Source organism: Artemia sp. Qi Xiang Cuo, chromosome 1 (genome assembly GCF_049724085.1).
Source record: "Artemia sp. Qi Xiang Cuo chromosome 1, ASM4972408v1, whole genome shotgun sequence".
Classification (NCBI taxonomy): Eukaryota; Metazoa; Arthropoda; class Branchiopoda; order Anostraca; family Artemiidae; genus Artemia; species Artemia sp. Qi Xiang Cuo.
This window is the reverse complement of record NC_142794.1, coordinates 63,963,682-63,983,681: the sequence shown is the minus strand read 5'-3', so window position 1 is coordinate 63,983,681 and position 20,000 is coordinate 63,963,682. Positions and strand designations below refer to the sequence as shown.

The following is a 20,000-nucleotide window of genomic DNA, read 5'->3' as shown; positions in this document are numbered from 1 at the left end:
CACAAAAACAAAAACACACACACAAAAACTTACACACACACACACACACAAAACTTACACACACACACGAAAACATACGCACACACAAAAACTTACACACACGCACAAAAACTTACACACACACAAAAACTTACACACACACACACACGAAAACTTACGCACACACACGAAAACTTACACACACACACAAAAACTTAGACCCACACAAAAACTTACACACACACACACACACAAAAACTAACACATGCACACGAAAACTGACAGGCACATAAAAACTAACATGCACACAAAAACTTACACACACGCGCAAAAACTAACACTCACACAGAAAAACTGACACACACAAACACGAAAACTTACACACACACACGAAAACTTACACACACACGCCAAAACTTACACACACACAAAACTTACACACACACACACACACACACACACACACACACACACACACACACACACACACACACACACACACACACACACACACACACACACACACACACACACACACACACACACACACACACACACACACAAGAACTTACACATGCACACAAAAACTTACACACACAATTAGACAAAAATTACGATGTCACAATGACATAAAGAAATTTAAAGTTCAATTCTAAATTTTTCGGTGGAAGATAGAAAAAGCAATACCATACTTGTGAATATTTTCCCGGAAAAAAAAATTTCTAGTTCAATTTAAAATTTTCTCAACGAAGTCAAGGAAAGTTCAAGTTCTCTTCTGAATTTTCTCAAGGAAAAAGAAATAAGTTATTGATCATTTCTATTCGCACAAAATAATATAAAAATTTCCACTTCAGTTCAGATTTTTCTCAGAGATGAAAAAATTTAGTTCTGTTCCAAATATTTTCCCGGGAGAAGAAAAGTTCAACTTCGATTTTAAATTTTCCCAATGAAAATGAAATAAGTTATTGATCAATTCTATTTTCCCAAAATAATATAAAAATTTTCCACTTCAGTTCAGATTTTTCTCAAACAGATGAAAAAATTTTAAATACTGTTCCAAATTTTTCATAGAAGTTAAAAAAGTTCAAGTTCTCTTCTTAATTTTACCAAAGAACACAATTCAATTCTAATTTCACCAGAGAAAATAAAAAGCTTCCGCGTCAGTTTTAAGTTCACCAAGACATAAAAAATTTTAAGTTCACTTCTAAATTTTTCCGTAGAAGATAGGAAAAGTTATCCTATGATTGTGATTATTTTCCATGAAGATAAAAAGTTTCACTATAATTCTAAATTTTCTTAAATTCAATTCCGACCTTTCTCAAAGAGATGAAAAAATTTAAAGTTCTGTTCTAAATATTTCCCCGGGAGAAGAAAAGTTTCCCGGAAAAAAAAAATTTTTAGTTCAATTTAAAATTTTCTCAACAAAGTCAAAGAAAGTTCAAGTTCTCTTCTGAATTTTCTCAATGAAAAGGAAATAAGTTATTGATCATTTCTATTCGCACAAAATAATATAAAAATTTCCACTACAGTTCAGATTTTTCTCAGAGATGAAACAATTTAAAGTTCTGTTCCAAATATTTTCCCGGGGGAAGAAAAGTTCAACTTCGATTCTAAATTTTCCCAATGAAAATGAAATAAGTTATTGATTAATTCTATTTTCCCAAAATAATATAAAAATTTTCCACTTCAGTTCAGGTTTTTCTCAAACAGATGAAAAAATTTAAAATACTGTTCCAAATTTTTCATAGAAGTTAAAAAAGTTCAAGTTCTCTTCTGAATTTTACCAAAGAACACAATTCAATTCTAATTTCACCAGAGAAAATAAAAAGCTTCCGCGTCAGTTTTAAGTTCACCAAGACATAAAAATTTTTAAGTTCACTTCTAAATTTTTCCATAGAAGATAGGAAAAGTTATCCTATGATTGTGATTATTTTCCATGAAGATAAAAAGTTTCACTTTAATTCTAAATTTTCTTAAATTCAATTCCGACCTTTCTCAAAGACATGAAAAAATTTTAAGGTCTGTTCTAAATATTTTCCCGAGAGAAGAAAAGTTCAACTTCAATTCTGAATTTTTTCAATGAAAATGAAATAAGTTTTTGATCATTTCTATTTTCACAAAATAAATATAAAAATTTTCCACTTCAGTTCAGATTTTTCTCAGAGATGAATAAATACAAAATCCTGTTCCAAATTTTTCATAGAAGTTAAAAAAGTTCAAGTTCTCTTCAGAATTTTACCAAAGAACACAATTCAATTCTAATTTCACAAGAGAAAACAAAATCTTCCACTTCAGTTCTATATTTCACAAAGACATAAAGAAATCTAAAGTTCAATTCTAAATTTTTCGGTGAGAGATAGAAAAGTTAATACCGTACTTGTGAATATTTTCAAAGAAGATAAATACCATACATGTCAATATTTTCCCGGAAGATATAAAGTTGTAGTTCAATTTAAAATTTTCATAATGAAGTGAGGAAAAGTTCGAGTTCTCTTCTGAATTTTCTTAAAGAAGTGAAAAAATTAAGATCAATTCTGAATTTTACAAATGAAAATGAAAAGCTCCCACTTCAGTTCTTAATTTCTCAAAGACATAAAACAATCAAAGTTCTCTTCTAATTTTTACAAGAAAATAAAAAGGTTCTATTTCACTTCAGGTTTTTTTCTGAAAGAGATGAAAAATTTAAAGTTCTATTCTAATTTTAAATTAAATTTTAGCTCCTTTGTCTTATGGATTTACCCCTTCAAATTTCTAAATTAGAAAATGAGGGACTCGTTCTATTATTAAAGACAATCTTTCAAACTCGTTCATCTAACCTCCAAAACAATAGGTTAGGTTAGGTATAAATAAATATTAATAAATAAATAGAAACATTTTTACATGTTTAAGTTAGGTTAGGGTTAACTTGTCATGAGCGCTCATGATAAGTTAACCTAACCTTTCCCGGCGAGTATGGTTAGGTTAGGTTAGGCTAGATTAAGTTAGGTTAGATTAGGTTAGGTTAGGTTAGGTTAGCCCACATACGCGTCACTTAGGTTAGCTTAGGTTAGGTGAGAGACAGGCAAAACGTTAGGTATATGATTAGGTTAGGTTAGGTTAGATTAAGTTAGATTAGGTTAACTTTCCTTGACTTCGTTGAGAAAATTTTAAATTGAACTAGAAATTTTTATTTTCCGGGAAAATATTCACAAGTATGGTATTGCTTTTTCTATCTTCCACCGAAAAATTTAGAATTGAACTTTAAATTTCTTTATGTCATTGTGACATCGTAATTTTTTGTCTAATTGTGTGTGTAAGTTTTTGTGTGCATGTGTAAGTTTCTGTGTGTGTGTGTGTGTGTGTGTGTGTGTGTGTGTGTGTGTGTGTGTGTGTGTGTGTGTGTGTGTGTGTGTGTGTGTGTGTGTGTGTGTGTGTGTGTGTGTGTGTGTGTGTGTGTGTGTGTGTGTGTGTGTGTGTGTGTGTGTGTGTGTGTGTGTGTGTGTGTGTGTGTGTGTGTGTGTGTGTGCTGTGTGCATGTGTGTGTGTGTGTGTGTGTGTGTGTGTGTGTGTGTGCATGTGTAAGTTTTTGTGTGCATGTGTAAGTTTCTGTGTGCATGTGTAAGTTTCTGTGTGCATGTGTGTGTGTGTGCTGTGTGCGTGTGTAAGTGTGTGTGTGTGTGTGTGTAAGTGTGTCTGTGTGCATGTGTAAGTTGTGTGTGCATGTGTGTTTGTGTGTGTGTGTGTGTTCTGTGTGCATGTGTAAGTTTCTGTGTGCATGTGTAAGTTTCTGTGTGCATGTGTAAGTTTCTGTGTGCATGTGTGGTGTCTGTGTGCATGTGTAAGTCTCGTGTGTGCATGTGTAAGTCTTCGTGTGTGCATGTGTGTGTTTCTGTGTGCATGTGTAAGTTTCTGTGTGCATGTGTGTGTGTGTGCATGTGTGCATGTGTAAGTGTCTGTGTGCATGTGTGTGTGTGTCTGTGTGCATGTGTGTTTCTGTGTGCATGTGTGTGTCTGTGTGCATGTGTGTTTCTGTGTGCATGTGTAAGTCTCTGTGTGCATGTGTACGTGTCTGGGTTCATGTGTAATGGACTGTGGTCATGTGTATGTTTATTTGTTCAGTATTATTTTTATTTTTTCTTTATTATGTTTAGCTTATCATGAGAAATATAATGAGATAATGTTTAATATAATGATATACTTTTTAAGTTTCTGATATAATGTGTAAGTTAATTATATCATGGTTAATTTTCATGTAGCAGTGGTATGTTTGTGTGTGCATGTGTAAGTCTCTGTGTGCATGTGTAAGTCTGTGTGCATGTGTGCTGTGTGCATGTGTGCCTCTGTGTGCATGTGTAAGTTTCTGTGTGCATGTGTAAGTTTCTGTGTGCATGTGTAAGTTTCTGTGTGCCTGTGTCAGTTTAGGTGTGCCTTTGTAATTGTCTTTGTTCATGTTTAATTGTCGGGGTTCATGTGTATGTTAATGTGTTCATTTTTAATTTAATTTGTTCATGATTAATTTAATGTTAGAATTTGTAATATAATGAGATAATGTTAACTTTAATGAGAGAATTTTTAATATAATGATATCATGTGAACTATAAAGAGAGAATTTTAAATATTGTGATATCCTGTTAAAGTTTCTTAGTGCATGTGTAAGTTTCTGTGTGTGTGTGTGTAAGTGTGTGTGTGTGTGTGTGTAAGTTTCGTGTGTGCATGTGTAAGTGTGTGTGTGTGTGTAAGTCTCTGTGTGCATGTGTGTGCTGTGTGTGTGCATGTGTAAGTTTGTGTGTGCATGTGTAAGTTTGTGTGTGTGTGTGTGTGTGTCTGTGTGTGTGTGTGTCGTGTGTGTGTGTGTAAGTGTGTGTGTGTGTGTGTGTGTGTGTGTGTGTGTGTAGTGTGTGTGTGTGTGTGTGTGCATGTGTGTGTGTGTCTGTGTGTGTGTGTAAGTTTCTGTGTGCATGTGTAAGTTTCTGTGTGCGTGTGTGTGTGTGTCTGTGTGTGTGTGTAAGTTTCTGTGTGCGTGTGTGAGTCTTCGTGTGTGCATGTGTGTAGTTTCTGTGTGCATGTGTAAGTTGTGTGTGTGCGTGTGTAAGTTTCTGTGTGCATGTAAGTTTTTGTGTGCATGTGTGTGTGTCTGTGTGTGTGTGTGTGTGTGTGTGTGTGTGTGTGTAAGTTTGTGTGTGTGTGTGTAAGTTTGTGTGTGTGTGTGTAAGTTTTCGTGTGTGTGTGTGTGTGTGTGTGTGTGTGTGTGTGTGTAAGTTTTTGTGCTGTGTGTGTAAGTTTCTGTGTGTGTGTGTAGTGTTTTGTGTGCATGTGTGTTCTGTGTGTGTGTGTAAGTTTGTGTGTGCGTGTGTAAGCTTCTGTGTGTGTGTGTAAGTCTGTGTGTGTGTGCTTGTGTGTGTGTGTAAGTTTTCGTGTGTGTGTGTGTAAGTTTGTGTGTGTGTGTGTGTGTGTGTGTGTGTGTGTGTAAGTTTTGTGTGTGTGTGTGTGTGCAAGTGTGTGTGTGTGTGTGTGTGTGTAAGTTTCTGTGTGTGTAAGTTTTGGCGTGTGTGTGTGTGTTTTGCGTGTGTGTGTGTGTAAGTTTGTGTGTGTGTGTGTGTGTGTGCGTGTGTAAGTTTTTGTGCGTGTGTGTGTGAGTTTTTTGTGTTCATGTGTAAGTTTTTGTGTGTGTGTGTGTGTGTAAGTTTTTGTGTGTGTGTAAGTTTTGGCGTGTGTGTGTGAGTTTTCGTGTGTTTGTGTGTGTGTGTGTGTGTGTAAGTTTTTGTGTGGATGTAAGTTTTTGTGTGCATGTAAGTTTTCGTGTGCATGTGTAAGTTTGTGTGTGTGTGTGTGTGTGTTTGTGTGTGTAAGTTTTGTGTGTGTGTGTGTGTGTAAGTTTTGTGCGTGTGTGTGTAAGTTTTGCGTGTGTGTGTGTGTGTAAGTTTTCGTATGTGTGTGTAAGTTTTTGTGTGTGTATGTGTTAGTTTTTGTGTGTGTGTAAGTTTATGTGTGCATGTATGGGGACCGGGGGAGGGCCTTTGGGACCCAGGGAGGGCGTTTGGGGGTCCGGGGCCCCTGAGGATTGGGTGGTCTTTTGGGAGCCCAGTGGACCTTTGGGGACCGGGGGAGGACCTTTGGGGGCCCGGGGGACCCTTGGGGGCCGGTTGGCCCTTTGGGAGCCCAGGGGACCTTTGAGGACCAGGGGAGGGCCTTTGGGGGTCTGCGGAGGGCGTGTGGCTGAGAACCGGTCGAAATTTGTACTTGTTAGTTTACTTTGTGTGGTGCATCCCTGCGGCGCCTCCCTATAGTGCATCCCTGTGGCACCTCCCTGCGGCGCCTCCCTGTGTTGCACCTCCGGTGGCACTTCCCCCAACCCGTGGTGCATCCCCTGTGGCGCATCCCCAGGCGGCGCTGTCCGAGCCCACAGTGCTTCGCAGGCCCGGGCGACCGGTGAGGCCTGGGGCTGGGATGTGGGGGTCGGGGGGGCCCTTGGGGGGTCGGGGGGCCCTTTGAGGACCCGGGGAGGGCCTTGGAGGGTCTGTGGCGAGCGTTTGGGGTCCGGGGGACCTTTGGGGGTCTGGGGGAGGGCATTTGGGGTCCGGGGGCCCTTTGGGGTCCGGGGACCCTTGAGGACCAGGGGAGGGCCTTTGAGGGTCTGTGGAGAGCGTTGGGGGGCGGGGGGACCTTGGGGGGTCGGGGGGGCCCTTGAGGACCAGGGGAGGGCCTTTGAGGGTCTGAGGAGGGCGTTTGGGGGGCGGGGGCTCTTTGGGAGGTTGGGGGACCTTTGCGGACCGTGCGCTTCCTTCGGGGTGGGGGTGGTGGGGATCGGAACCCTTTGGGGTTGGGGTAGAGGACCTCACGACACTGTTCAAATGAAACTTGTGTATTATAACGACCACAGAGTTTCACCCTCAAATCCTCTTCTAAAACCTTTCCTAAAATCTTCTTTTAATATGTCTCTAAGTGTTTCGCCGAAATAATTCCATAACCTGTCTAAAACAGTTTCGCCCAAATAATCCCTAAACGTAATTCAGCGTGTTCCTTTTGTTTTTGGCATCTCTGCGCTAATGGATTTCAAATTAATAAGAAACCTGATTCCCGCGCTAAAACAATTCATCGCTAAGATGTTTCTTGGAGAATTGTTTCCATGGCCTTTGGTTATTAATATCCTTTGGAGTTCGACCAAAAGAGTTGTTTCCGAGGCAAAGACATTAATGACTTGGATCTATTCCTGGAGAATCGTTTCTAGGCGAAAATTTTTAAAGTCTGACAGATGATGTCATTGGTTGATTGATCTGTCAAGAAAGGGGAATTAATTTGTTGTTTCTAAGGGGAATTATTGATTCACGATAGGTGAATTGAGGTCGACAGCACAGGTGTTCCAAATGGGTGCTACTCGTGACAGGACCACGTGGTTTATGGTTTTCCAAGTGAGAAAGTTTCTGTTTTTCAAATTCTCACTGACAAAAACCATAAAACATCCATAATTTGATGTTGACCTCCAAGAAAAACATCAAATAAATCGAACAACACACATAACCATCCATGAAATCAACCATAAATGTGACAAAATTCCCGTTTTTTCAAGTGAGAAAGATCCTGTTTTTTCATTCTCACTGAGAAAACCATAAACCACGTGGTGTAATCACGATCAATAGGGGCATCTCTACTACTGCTGAGATGCCTTATCGGGAATTAGCATTAACAAAGTGCATTTTCATTTAATCTTAAGGCAACATTTAGTTTTTAAACATAATGGACAAATGGGAGGGTAGGCGTGGAAGGATGACTAGTTGCCCTCCAATCACTTCGACTATTACGAAGGACATTAGCCCTTTCTATTTTCAATCAAATGAACCCTTTTCGAAGTTCCTACGACAACACCTTCGTTACGAAGTGCCCTGGTCTAAAAAAAAAATAAATAAAAAAAAAATAATACACGGTACCCACATCGATCTTAACTATAAAAATGTCAAGCCTTCCAATAACTTTCGACTATTAACAAGGGCACAGGCCTTTTCAATTTTCAATCGAATGAGCCCTTTCCGAGTTTCTACGACAACGCTTTCTATAAATACCTTATATGCCACCAGGGCATAAATCATAACCTTTGCCCTGAGGGCTGTGAGGAGGTTGTCATCCTCGAAGACCTAATTTCCCGAACTTTCAACTGCGTTAAACGAAATGGCTATCAAAAATTTTGATTGGATGTGTTAGGGGAAATGGTGGGCGTGAGAGGGGGATTAGTTGCCCTCCAATCACTTCCTACTATTAAAAAAGGCACTAGTCCTTCCAGTTTCCAATTGAATGAGCCCTTTTGAAGTTTCTACGACAACACTTTCAATAAAAACCTTATATGTTCCAAGGCAAAACTTACAACCCTTGCCCAGAGGGCTGGGGGAGGTTGTCATCCTCAAAGACCTAATTTCCAGAACTTTCAACTACGTTGAACAAAATTGCTATCTCAAAATTTTGATTGGATGTGTTTGGAGAAACGGTGGGCGTTAGAGGGGTGTTAGTTGCCCTCCAATCACTTTCGACTATAAAAACGGGCACTAGCCTTTTCAATTTCCAATCGAATGAGCCCTTTTTGAAGTTTCAACGACAACATAAAAGCCTTATATGTCCCCAGGGCATAACTTACAACCCTTGCAATGACGGCTGTGAGGGGGTTGTCATCCTCAAAGACATACTTTCCGGGCCTTTCAACTACGTTGAACAAAATGGCTATCTCAAAATTTTGATTGGATGTGTTTTGGGAAATGGTGGGCGTGATAGGGGGGTTACTTGCCCTCTATTCACTTTCGACTATAAAATACGGCAATAGCCCTTTCAATTTCCAATCGAATGATTCCTTTTTGAAGTTCCTACGACAACGCTTTCTATAAAAAAAAAACAACCTTATATACCCCGAGCGCATAACTTACAACCCTTTCCCTGAGGGCTGTGGAGGGAGTGTGGTTCTCAAAAACATAATTTCTATCTGGAAAACAACTACGGTGAACAAAATGACTATCTCAAAATTTTGATTGGATGTGTTTGGAGGAATGGTGGGCGTGGAAGGGGGTATGTGTTTGGGGGAATGATGGGCGTGGAAGGGGTGTTAGTTGCCTTTCAGTCACTTTCGACCATTAAAAAGAGCACTAGCCATTCCAATTTCCAATTGAATGAGCCCTTTTCGAAGTTTCTATGACAACTCCTTCGATACGAAGTGCCCTGGTCTAAGACCAAGAACCCCCCCCCCCAAAAAAAAAATAGCACATTGTGCCCACATCGTTCTTTACTTAGGTAGCGCTATTGCGCTGCCAATAATAGGGATTATCCATGTCAACATTTATCTTTTTCCTGTAAAAAATAGAAAATAAACCATAGAAATTTCTGATCTTTGCTACATTCTGAAAAAAACGTGAAAGAAAATTTTTTAATTATATTTTAACCAGTTTTTTTTTTTGTCTACTTGAAAAAAGGAAAATACAGCGTTTACAATGCTTCGTACATCTTAGCATTTAAACTTGCATTAGCGTCATATTTCAAAATAAGCATTTTCAGAAATGAGCAGAAATAAATAATATTGATCAAAGAGAAGGATTGAAAGAAATAAGTTAAATCTTTAAGTTTCGTGATTGGTTGTTATATGTCTGATTCGATTAATACTGGTTACCAAATTCAGTTTTTCAAGTGTCTACAAAACTTCAAAAATTACGTATTATTAATACAAAATGTTTTCCGAATACCTCCAAGTGTGTACCGATACCAGTGGCGGATCCAGGATTTTTTTAGGTGGGGGGGGGGGGTCGATAGGTTGATACGATAAACTTGCGTTAAGAGCAAGTTTAATTAACGCAAACTTACGGTAATTAAGTAAATTACGGTACTGGTGCGTTATATGGACACTTCTAAGAAGTCAAGTTTGGTTAATGCTAATGAAATAAAATAAAATAGGATGAATATATAATAGTTAAATAACAAATTTGAGCTATATATTTGCACATTAGGGGGTTGGGTTGGTGGGGTAAAGCATAGCATATATTTAATACGTAACCTAACCTAGGTACAATTCCCCTCCTTAAACCCCCCAACAAAATCGTTAAAATATTGTAACTCATTGAGAAACCTGGCTTTGCAGTAATCTATATATAGCGGTCTCTTGAGAATAGCCGGTTTTATGGGTTTTTCGTGACTGGTTTCCTTGCACAATATATAAAAGTGTCCATATAACGCACCAGTACCTAAATTACAGTACTTTAGGCCATGTTAGGGGGGCACGGCCCCTCGCCCCCCTCTGGATCCACCACTGTCCGATACAGAACTTCGGCTGCTCACGGGTTTAAAGGCGCCTACAAGCCACGTTTTTGAGGAGGAGAAGGAAGCCTCGCACTAACCTGCCACCAGGGCTGGTTCGAATGCTATAGCTTGAAAAAGCAGAACTAGTGTATTAACTGTTACTTCTGGTTCAGGTTTCATCGTGTGTTCTCCTGATATACTGATGAAAAAAATTTGGGAGTATCCAATACAAGAAAAGGTGGATCGAACAAGCATCTTTAAGATCCGAAAACCCAAAAAGGTCCAGATATTATTGTGTCTTCGGACAGAGAGCTGAATTGCGTAAGAGTTTGAAGTTTATTGCTTATAATTTACTGATAGTTTTACTCGAACTTGAAAATACGAAGGAAAGCACAAACTCACTTGACTGCAAAACTTCAGTTGAACTTTGGTCTCCATTTCTTGGATTTGGACAAATGGGTCGTGGAGGTAAAGCAGGAGGCGGTGACGCACTGATGAACCCTCCATCAGAATCATTGCTACAATCCTTTCCCATTCGAGTGGCTTCGTGTAAGTGGAATTAAGCAAATAACTTCACCAAACCATTCTGGCTGGCCATAACCTTAAATCGTGACATTGCGGGTTAAAAACAACTTGTGAAAAAAAAAAATCAATAAAAAATTAATAAATGGCTAAAAATACATAATGAAATAGACAAGTATATAACAATGAAATTGATCGAGAAGCGTGGATACGCATAGTCACGACTTTAGGGGGAGGTTAGGGGTATTGCCTAAAGATGACAGGGGGGGGGGTACAAAAGATTGGACTTCATCTTCTTATGTTTCATGTCTTATTTTTTCACCTTCTCTGAAGATCACCTTCTCTCACGTTGGTAAGATTTCATGAGGGAGGGAGTTCCTCCCCCTTTTTCCTCACTGTGCGTTGACATAATTACAAAGAAACAAAAGAGGTGTAATTAAGCATATTAAGAGAATTTGTTTAATTAGCTATGTCACAGTTAGTTTATTCGCATGTTTGGAAATTAAGTTTTTGACTTTTCGTTTTTGCTTCAGCAAGCGCGACATCATTAACGTCAAGTCAAGATTCATTATATTGAGCTTCAAATTGGGGGTGGGGGGGAATGATTAAAAACAGGTAAATGATTAAAGACAGTAAAAAATAAATCGTGAAAAATAATAAATGAAAAAACAAACATGTAACGTCAATGTATTAGGGAGTTTGGGCCATCTTGTAACTTGAATTATAAGCATTTTCAATTATGATTCTTGACGAAAACCGACAAAACGGTTACGCCAATTGGTATATTTTAGTGATTGCTTATCACTCGTTCGATGGGAAGAAAAAAAGAAGACAAAACCGTGAAATGATGAGCATCTATATGCAACTACTAACCCTTGTCGCTGCCGCTTAGATGAAACAAAATGGCACCCTTTTAGGAAAGGGTTACAGGAGTTAAGCCTATCCTAAATTCCGAACAACTCTTTCTGTTACTTATATGTTGTCTCATTTAATTATCTGAATAGGTCTATTTCAACATTTTAAAGGAACTATGATCATCCATTAATTAGCCTTTTAGCCATATTACTGTCATAATTTGAAGGTTTTTTCCCTTAAAAAAGGTTTTTTAAGGGAAAAAACCCTTAAAACCCCTGTTTTTATTATCTTAAAAAGTTTTATAGATAATAGAGAAGCGGATTAATTACCTTTACATTCTGTATGTGTGTTTCGACCCTACTGTCACCTGTCTTCTTGCTGTATACGAAAAGTTAAGTGATATCCTCTTGGAAACAGAAATACAAATGTATTTTCTTTAAAATGTGAGGAGACAGGGCCGCAAACGCTACCAATATCCACTGAAATCCTTCCATTTCTATAAGAAATACCCAATTTTAAGGATTTATCATCTACCAAAATCCAGAGGAGGATGTGACTAGTAAATCAGTGAATCCCTTTGTCCTTTTTAATTTCCTTTTGCATGGTCAATTGGGTGGTATGATGCGAATTTACCTTCATTTTGTTACCCAATTACAAAGCTTCTGTTATAGATGAGACCAAAGATGAGATGAGATCAAAGATAGACTAAATGCCCTCAAAGAAACACGGTTGTTATTTAGAGCAGGCAAGTTTATATTTTTCTTTCTTAAAGGTGGGGAGAATAAATCAAGTGGATTAAAAAGCCAGCAGGTGGGGACCGACCTGCAATTCAAAAGATTACACAGGTAATTAAGCATGAATCAATTATCTTCCAGTTGTATGGTTCAAAATAATACAAACATCTTGACAAGTAAACCCAGAAAGGAACGTTTACTGTACAATCGGTGTGCTATAAAGAACGGGAAGTATTTGTAATATATCGAAGAATTAGCAGTATAAGTATTTTTACATCCCAAGTCTAAAAAAGCCTTCGTTTTTTCAGGTTTCTCGACTTGGAAGTGCTGACTCCTAGTCAATTCAGGTCAATTGACGTATAAAATATTAAAATAAGGGTAAAAAATGAGTACGGTTTAAAGTTTGTCAAAAATTAGAGTCACTCATAAATTACTTTTTGGAAAGTAGCAGTCTAATAGCAAAAGCAATTCTATGTCCTTGGGTCTAAAGACAATCTGATGATTTCCTTTATATTATAGAAATAAAGGGTTGTACCGATCTAGCGTTCTAAACAGGAAACAGCCGTAGTTTATTTGCACAGACTTATTCTAAGACAGTTTTAAAGACATGTAAAACAGAGAAAATTTTTTTATTTTCAATGCAAATTTACATCCTTCTCTGAGAAACACCTAGTAATATTATAATTCTGGCTTAGTCAAAGGATAGATCAGAAACTAATAAATCGGAGGTATTACTACGGTTTATACACTGCTTAAATCGGTATAATAGGCCTAATGATATTCTCAAATCATTGATATTTTGAGCTGCTTTGATATTATTGCTGGGTTTTTTTCTTCTTGTTTGATTATCTTAAGACATTAATGCATAATATCCACCTAATCCCAAACTCTGTGGCGGCAGGGATCGAACCCCAGGTGCCATATTACCACGTAGAGATCAATCCACTGTGCTGAAGGGTCTTACATTGTAGCATTATACTGATAAATGTGCTCACTTTTAAAATGGTAACAAGTTCAAATAAGATCATTAAAAAAAAAAAAAAAACTTTTTGGCTTGGTTGTCTACTAGTCTATATAAAAACTATCCAGCATAATGAGATTATATATGATAATGCCTACATTTACCTAATAGTTGCGGCAAGGATTATGTTCATCAAACTGTTCGTGGTAAAAAATGGTAAGTAAGGAGCAACCCTCGCTGATTGTAAACAAACTCTAAAAAACGGGAGTTTGAAGACAATACATAACTTATACATGTAAAGGTTCTAGTTTTTTTCAGAATTAATCAAAAAAACTTTTTGCACAAACTAAGTGTTTTTCAAAAAAAGTAAAAAACTCCATTAAACCAAAAATGAACAAAATGGAATTAAATAATCTACAGAGCATACAACTACCACACATCAGTATCAATAAATAAATGAAACACAAAAAAAATAGAAATTAAAATAAGTCAAACTCAAAAAGAGCAGAAATTAATCTGTTTAGTGTTCTAAACCCTATGCTTTCTAAAAGCTAGAATATAATTTTTACTTTACTTAAAAAATTCAAACGAATTTACTGAAAAAAAATGTGCATTGTCAGTTTAATATGCTAATATTTATTCCTTAAAATCTTAATTAATTTTGTTTTCTTAAAGTTATAAGTGAAAACATATAAAAGAATTTAAATGGTGGTCGTGAGAGGGAGGTTAGTTGTCCTCCAATTAGTTTCAACTAGCCTATTAAAAAGGGCACTAGCCCTTTCAATTTCCTGTACTGGTGCGTTATATGGTCGTTTACAAGGAAACCAGTCACAAAAAACCCGCCAGACGGGTTAATTGCAATAGACCGCTATAGAGAAATACAATGCAAAGCGTGGTTTTTATTGCGTTTACGATACTTAAACTGTTGTTTTTTGGGCTTTAAGGGGGGTACCTAGGTTAGATTAGGTTACGTATTTAATATATGCTATGCTTTACAACCCTAAACTTACAACCCTAGCCCTGAGGACAGAGAGGGGGGAGGGATTTCATCATTAAAGACCTAATTTCCAAAACTTTCAACTACGTTGAATAAAATGGCTACGGTATTTAAAAAATTTGATTGTATGTGTTTGGGGAAAAGATGGGCGTGAGAGGGGAGCTAGTTGCCCTCCAATCGCTTCGACTATTAAAAAGGGCACTAGCCCTTTTAATTTCGAATCGTATGCGCCCTTTTTCAAGTTTCTACGACAAAGCTTTCAATAAAAACCTTATATGCCCCAAGGGGATTACTTATAACCCTTGTCCTGAGGGCCTGAGGAATTTGTCATCCTAAAAGACCTAATTTCTTGAAATTTCAACTACGTCAAACAAAATGGCTATCTCAAAATTTTGATTGGATGTGATTGGATAAATGGTGGGCGTGGAAGTAGTGTTAGTTGCCTTCCAATCACTTTCAACTATGAAAAAGGGCACTAGCCACTCCAATTTCCAATCGAATGAGTCCTTTTTGAAGTCTCTCTGACAACTCCTTCGATACGAAGTGCCCTGGTCTAAAGGAAAAAAAAAATAATAAATAATACTTTGTGCCAACATCGTTCTTCTTTTAGGCTGCGCGATTGCGCTGCCTATGATATGTCAAACGCTTTTGAAAAACTTTTTCTAGAAAGGTATTTACTAATTCATTTCAGTCCCGATTAAATTACAATTTCGCTTTCAATGCTGTGGGCACAAAAGTGAATCGATCCTCTTTTAGTTTTGGGGGAGGAGGCGTTCTTAAAAAAAAAATCAATATATTAAGTTAAAACAAACAAATAGTGTGATAATAAAGATAATTATAAACTAAAACAACAGATGGGCATGGGTCTAGAGCCCCCCTCCCTTGCATGCATTGATACCTCAAATTTTCCTTTTTAATTTAATTGTTTATCTAATTTTGGTACTTTCGTATTACATCGACCACACCGTTGTTCTTGACCTGTTGATGTAAAACCAGTTTTTTTGTGTGCACACATGTGATAATTAGCTTCGCCTGAGTGAGATAAACAACTATGCAAGTATGTTTTAATTAAATATTTAATATTTAGAATTTGTGAGGTTAAATTAGGTATTTAATATAACGCGTTCTGGGCGGCCTGCTTTCCATTTTTCTCAGTTGAAGTTTCCATAATTTTGTTACAAAAGTACTATATTTTCATCATAGTTTGGTATATTTCATTATGATTAACCTAACCTCACTTCTTGAGCGTGGTCTATGTAACACGTAAGTACCCTAATTTTTTCTTTACTGGAATGTATAAATACATTGCAAATAGTTGGTGGAAAGGGGACAGGAAGGCTTGGGAGAGGACAATTTTGTTTGTCTTTTTAAGCATACTCTTTATTTTAATGCAAAACCTAGGTTTGTTTTTTTAATTTAGCAAGAATTTAATGTAACATTATAAGCTGATTAACGAAAATGACTTAAGATAGCTCATTTGATATGGTGATATGGTGGTCCAGTGATATGGTATTTCGCTTCAGTATCAAACCCCACAAAAGGCATCCAGAAGAAAATAAAATCAATGATATATCAGTTCGTCTGGTACGGAAAACCCCCTCCAAAGCTTAAACTTACAGATATGTTTCTACTGAAAAGCCAAGGAGGCCTACAAATAATTAACACAGAAGCCAAGATAAAAGAATTTTACATGAAAACAATAATCGAAGAAATTTATTTTGAAGAAACAAACCCTATGAAAAATTGGTATAACGCATGGGTAAGAAATGAAAGGAGTGACTGCCTAAACTCGGTAAAAAAACATTTCGGAACTGTCAAAGAATAACTGGAAAAAAACACCGCAGACCTTGATAGCAAAAAATTCAGCAAAAAGTATGTAAAACAATAGTTCATTTTGCAGGAAAACCTACCTCCAGCAACAATTCTAGAGACGAGTGATCTTGACGATAAAAACTGAAAAAAAATTTCGACCTGATACACTCTAGTTTCTTACCGCCGAAGGTTAAAGAGCATGCGTTTTTCCAAGTTCACAAAATACTGCCAACTGAAGAAAGAAAACAAAGGATAGACCCCACCAAGTCGACTGGAATGTGCGGAAGGTGTGGAAATCAAATTGAAACACTTGAACATTTAATTCTTCAGTGCACAAGCCTAAAAACAGAATTAGAAGAATTGAAACAACTGTTAAGTAGTGAAATACAAGAAAATGAGGAACTGGTCAACGCAGAAAAGATTGTAGAATTAAAATTATGCATGGAAACCAATCAAACGAAAAAACACGAAGATTTGACATACATTTTCACACATTTCAGCTATTATGTTTGGAAAGCGAAAATGAAAGATACGAACCCAACAGAGGTAATGAAAAAGGTAAGAGTTCAGTGGTATAGGCTAGTAAATATAAGTAAAGGAAAAAAGAAAGGAAAAAAGTTAAGGTGTATAGAAGAGAGTAAAAAAAAGAAAAGGGGAGGAGAAAGAAAGAAAAAAGAGGAAAAAAGAGAAGGAAGGAAAAAAAGAAGAAAAAAAGAAAAGGAAAAGAAAGAGAGAAAAAAAAAGTTTTTGTAAGAAATTTTAATTAGAAATTGAATTTTTGTTATTTAAAAAAGGAATAAAAGAATGATAAAGAAATAAGTATTCAAAGTAGGATAAAGATAAAGTTTTAAAGAGATTTGAGAAGTTTTAAAAGTAGGATAAAGACAAAGTTTAAAGAGAATTGAGCAGCCAAAGGGGAAAGGTAAGATGAGTAAAAAAGGTAAAGGCAATGACGTGAAGGGATACGGCTACACTCTAACTTTTTTTATTTTTTTTTTAAAGTTAGAGTTTTTCATTTCTTTCTCTTTTTTTTTTTTTTTTTATATGGTTATTTTGGGGATGGGGGTAAAAGTAAATTATATATCGGGGGAAATAGAGGTTGATGAAAAAGGATTTGAAAAGTGTAATTTAAGGTCACGATGGAAGGGGTGCCCTAAGGGGGAAGGGCAGCCTGAGATATTGGATGAACCTAAAAGGTATATGAAATTTGAAATGTAGTATACCTCTATTTTTATAACCTGATATATTTTGGAATGCTCAATTTTATATAAATTTAATATATGGATTTTTTGAAGAAGTTTTTTTTAAGAAAAGAGTAGGTGACATTAAATAAATTATGAGATATTGTTAAATAAAATTTTAAAGTCACCAAAAGGAGAGGAGGTGGGAATTTAAAAAAAACAAATAAAAAGGAATAAAATGAAAAAAAAAGATAGCTCATTTGAGAAGGTTACTCAAAAAACTGCCATAGGATTTCTAGTTGGGAGTTTTGGATAAACCACGATAATCTAGAACTTTTTCCATAGACGCCATTTCTTAAACATCCGATCCCTGGCAGTGCATGCTGAGGGGATTTTCGAGTTTATACCCCATCCTAAAAATTTTAGGATTTTACTCATAATTTCTAAGTGTCTAACCAAATTCATTTTTTTCTCTTCTTTTTTTTCGAACTGCCTTTTTCTTAACAAAATATAATGCCTCCCAAAGCTTAATGTTTTATCTCTATACACTAGATATATCCAAATACGAATTAGACCTCCGGTGCCAAGGCCCTGTGGAGTTTTGCAGCAACTGTGAGCCCATGGACCATAGTTGCAGAGCAACTATAAATAACGGGTAATAAATTTATATGCTCCGTAGTACGTTCACTGATGTTTTATGATTATTGTAAGCAACCATTTGCAAGGTCAGCGTGTAAGACCTTCTGAAATAAATAAAAAAAAACAAGTTTTTTTAACTGAAAGTAAGGAACGGCGTTAAAACTTAAAACGTACAGAAATTATTCCGTATATGAAAGGGTGCTGTCCCCTCCTCAACGCCTCGCTCTTTACGCTAAAGTTTTTTTATTGTTTAAAAAAATAGAGTTGTGAGAAAGTCAAACTTTAGCGTAAGGAGCGAGGCGTTGAGGAGGGACAGCCCCTTCATATACGGAATAATTTCTGTTCGTTTTAAGTTTTAACGTCGTTCCTTACTTTCAGTTAAAAAAACTTGTTTTTTTTATTTAATTTTTGAACGTTTTTGAATTAATGCAGGTTTTGATTTTGGCTCACCGTACATGAATAATTAAAACAAAATTTGCATATTATATTTGGTTAAATGGCTTTCTCGAAACTTGTTTAATTTTATTTACGAACATTTTTATTAGTAATAAATATACGTAACTTAGAATTAACTTACGTAACGAACTTCTATATTAATAAATTTTTAACACGTATATTAGGGGGTTCGCCCCCTAGTCAATACCTTGCTCTTTAAACTATAGTTCGAATTTTTTTTCCAGTTCTTTAAAAATGACTTCTTAATCACAATCAGTTGATCAGTTGAAAAACTTGTTTTTTTTAATTTAATTCCTGATCTTTTTCTTTAATAATGCTGGGAAATCCGGCGCCCCCTTCATAGCACTGTCCCTTCCCCCATGAAAACTTCCTACATTGAAAGATCCTTAAAAATATCCCCCGGCCCTCACCAAAACCCACCTACAAGACAAAAAAAAAACTTAAAAATTCATTATAAATAAACAAAAAAAAAAAAAAATTATAAAAATTAGTAATGTTAATAAATATCAGCCCTACACCAGGGGACTATGTGGGATCAAGTCATCCTAAAATACATTTTTATCATATTTTCGACCATGATGAACAAAATGGCTATCTCAAAATTTTGATCGGGTGACTTTGGGAAAAAAATGAGCGTGGGTGGGGGCCTAGTTGTCCTCCATTTTTTTTGGTCACTTAAAAAGGGCACTAGAACTTTTAATTTCCGTTCCAATGAGCCCTTCCACGATATTCTAAGACCACTGGGTCGATACGATCACCCCGGGGAAAAAGAAAAAAAAAAACAAAAAAACAAACAATGCATCCGTGATCTTTCTTCTGGCAAAAAATTCAAAATTCTACATTTTTGCAGATAGGAGCTTGAAACCTTGACAGAAGGGTTTTCTGATACGCTAAATCTGATGGTGTAATTTTCATTAATGTTTTATAACTTTTAGGGGATCTTTTCCCCTTTTTTTGAAAATCAGCAAAATTTTCTCCGGCACGTAACTTTTGATGGGTAAGATTAAACTTGATGAAACTTATATATTTGAAATCATAATTAAAATTTGATTCTTTTGATGTATCTATTGGTATCAAAATCCCGTTTTTTAGAGTTTCGGTTATCATTGAGCCGGGTCGCTCCTTACTTACAGTTCGTTACCACGAACTGTTTGATAAGGTCTGTGTGTACGAAAAATCGTCAAACTGTGTAGCCATATTGTTTTTGTTCTTACCTGGATAATGATTAACTTTTATTTTTTAATGCATGGTTCATTTTCAGGTATAGGAGAGCGCACGGCTTCTTATTTACTTTTCATGGTATTAAACATCTACAATATAATAAACAGCCCAATCGAAAATTTACAAAGAAATACAGAAAAATCATAACTTCTGTTTCAAAATCAGGATTTTCGGTAGACAAAATATGAATTTCTTTCAGGATTAAAAAGTTATTTGATTTCTATAAAGTTAAGCTTCGAAGCTAGGACATGAGTAGTAATCTAGTATGCACTCCGGCCAGTGATTGCATAATATGCCTTACCACGGGCCAGGCATCTATATATTTGAACCCTACGCCTGAGGCATAGATATGTGTGTAAGTTTTCAAGTAATTGGGGTTACCAGGGTCATTTGCAAAGAGG

General features: G+C 36.5%; 1 protein-coding gene across 1 annotated transcript in view; it reads right to left on the bottom strand.

Moving 5' to 3' along the window:
- The window catches only part of LOC148956590 (uncharacterized), a 198,170-nt gene extending 181,868 nt beyond the window's left edge, over positions 1 to 16,302 (bottom strand). The window contains exons 1-2 of the mRNA XM_089091333.1: positions 16,284 to 16,302; positions 10,624 to 10,822 (exon numbers count right to left, since the gene is read on the bottom strand). Coding sequence (XP_088947459.1) covers positions 10,624 to 10,756 — 133 coding nt within the window. The 5' untranslated portion in view covers positions 10,757 to 10,822; positions 16,284 to 16,302. The remainder of the gene's footprint in view (positions 1 to 10,623; positions 10,823 to 16,283) is intronic.
- Positions 16,303 to 20,000: the final 3,698 nt, after the last annotated feature.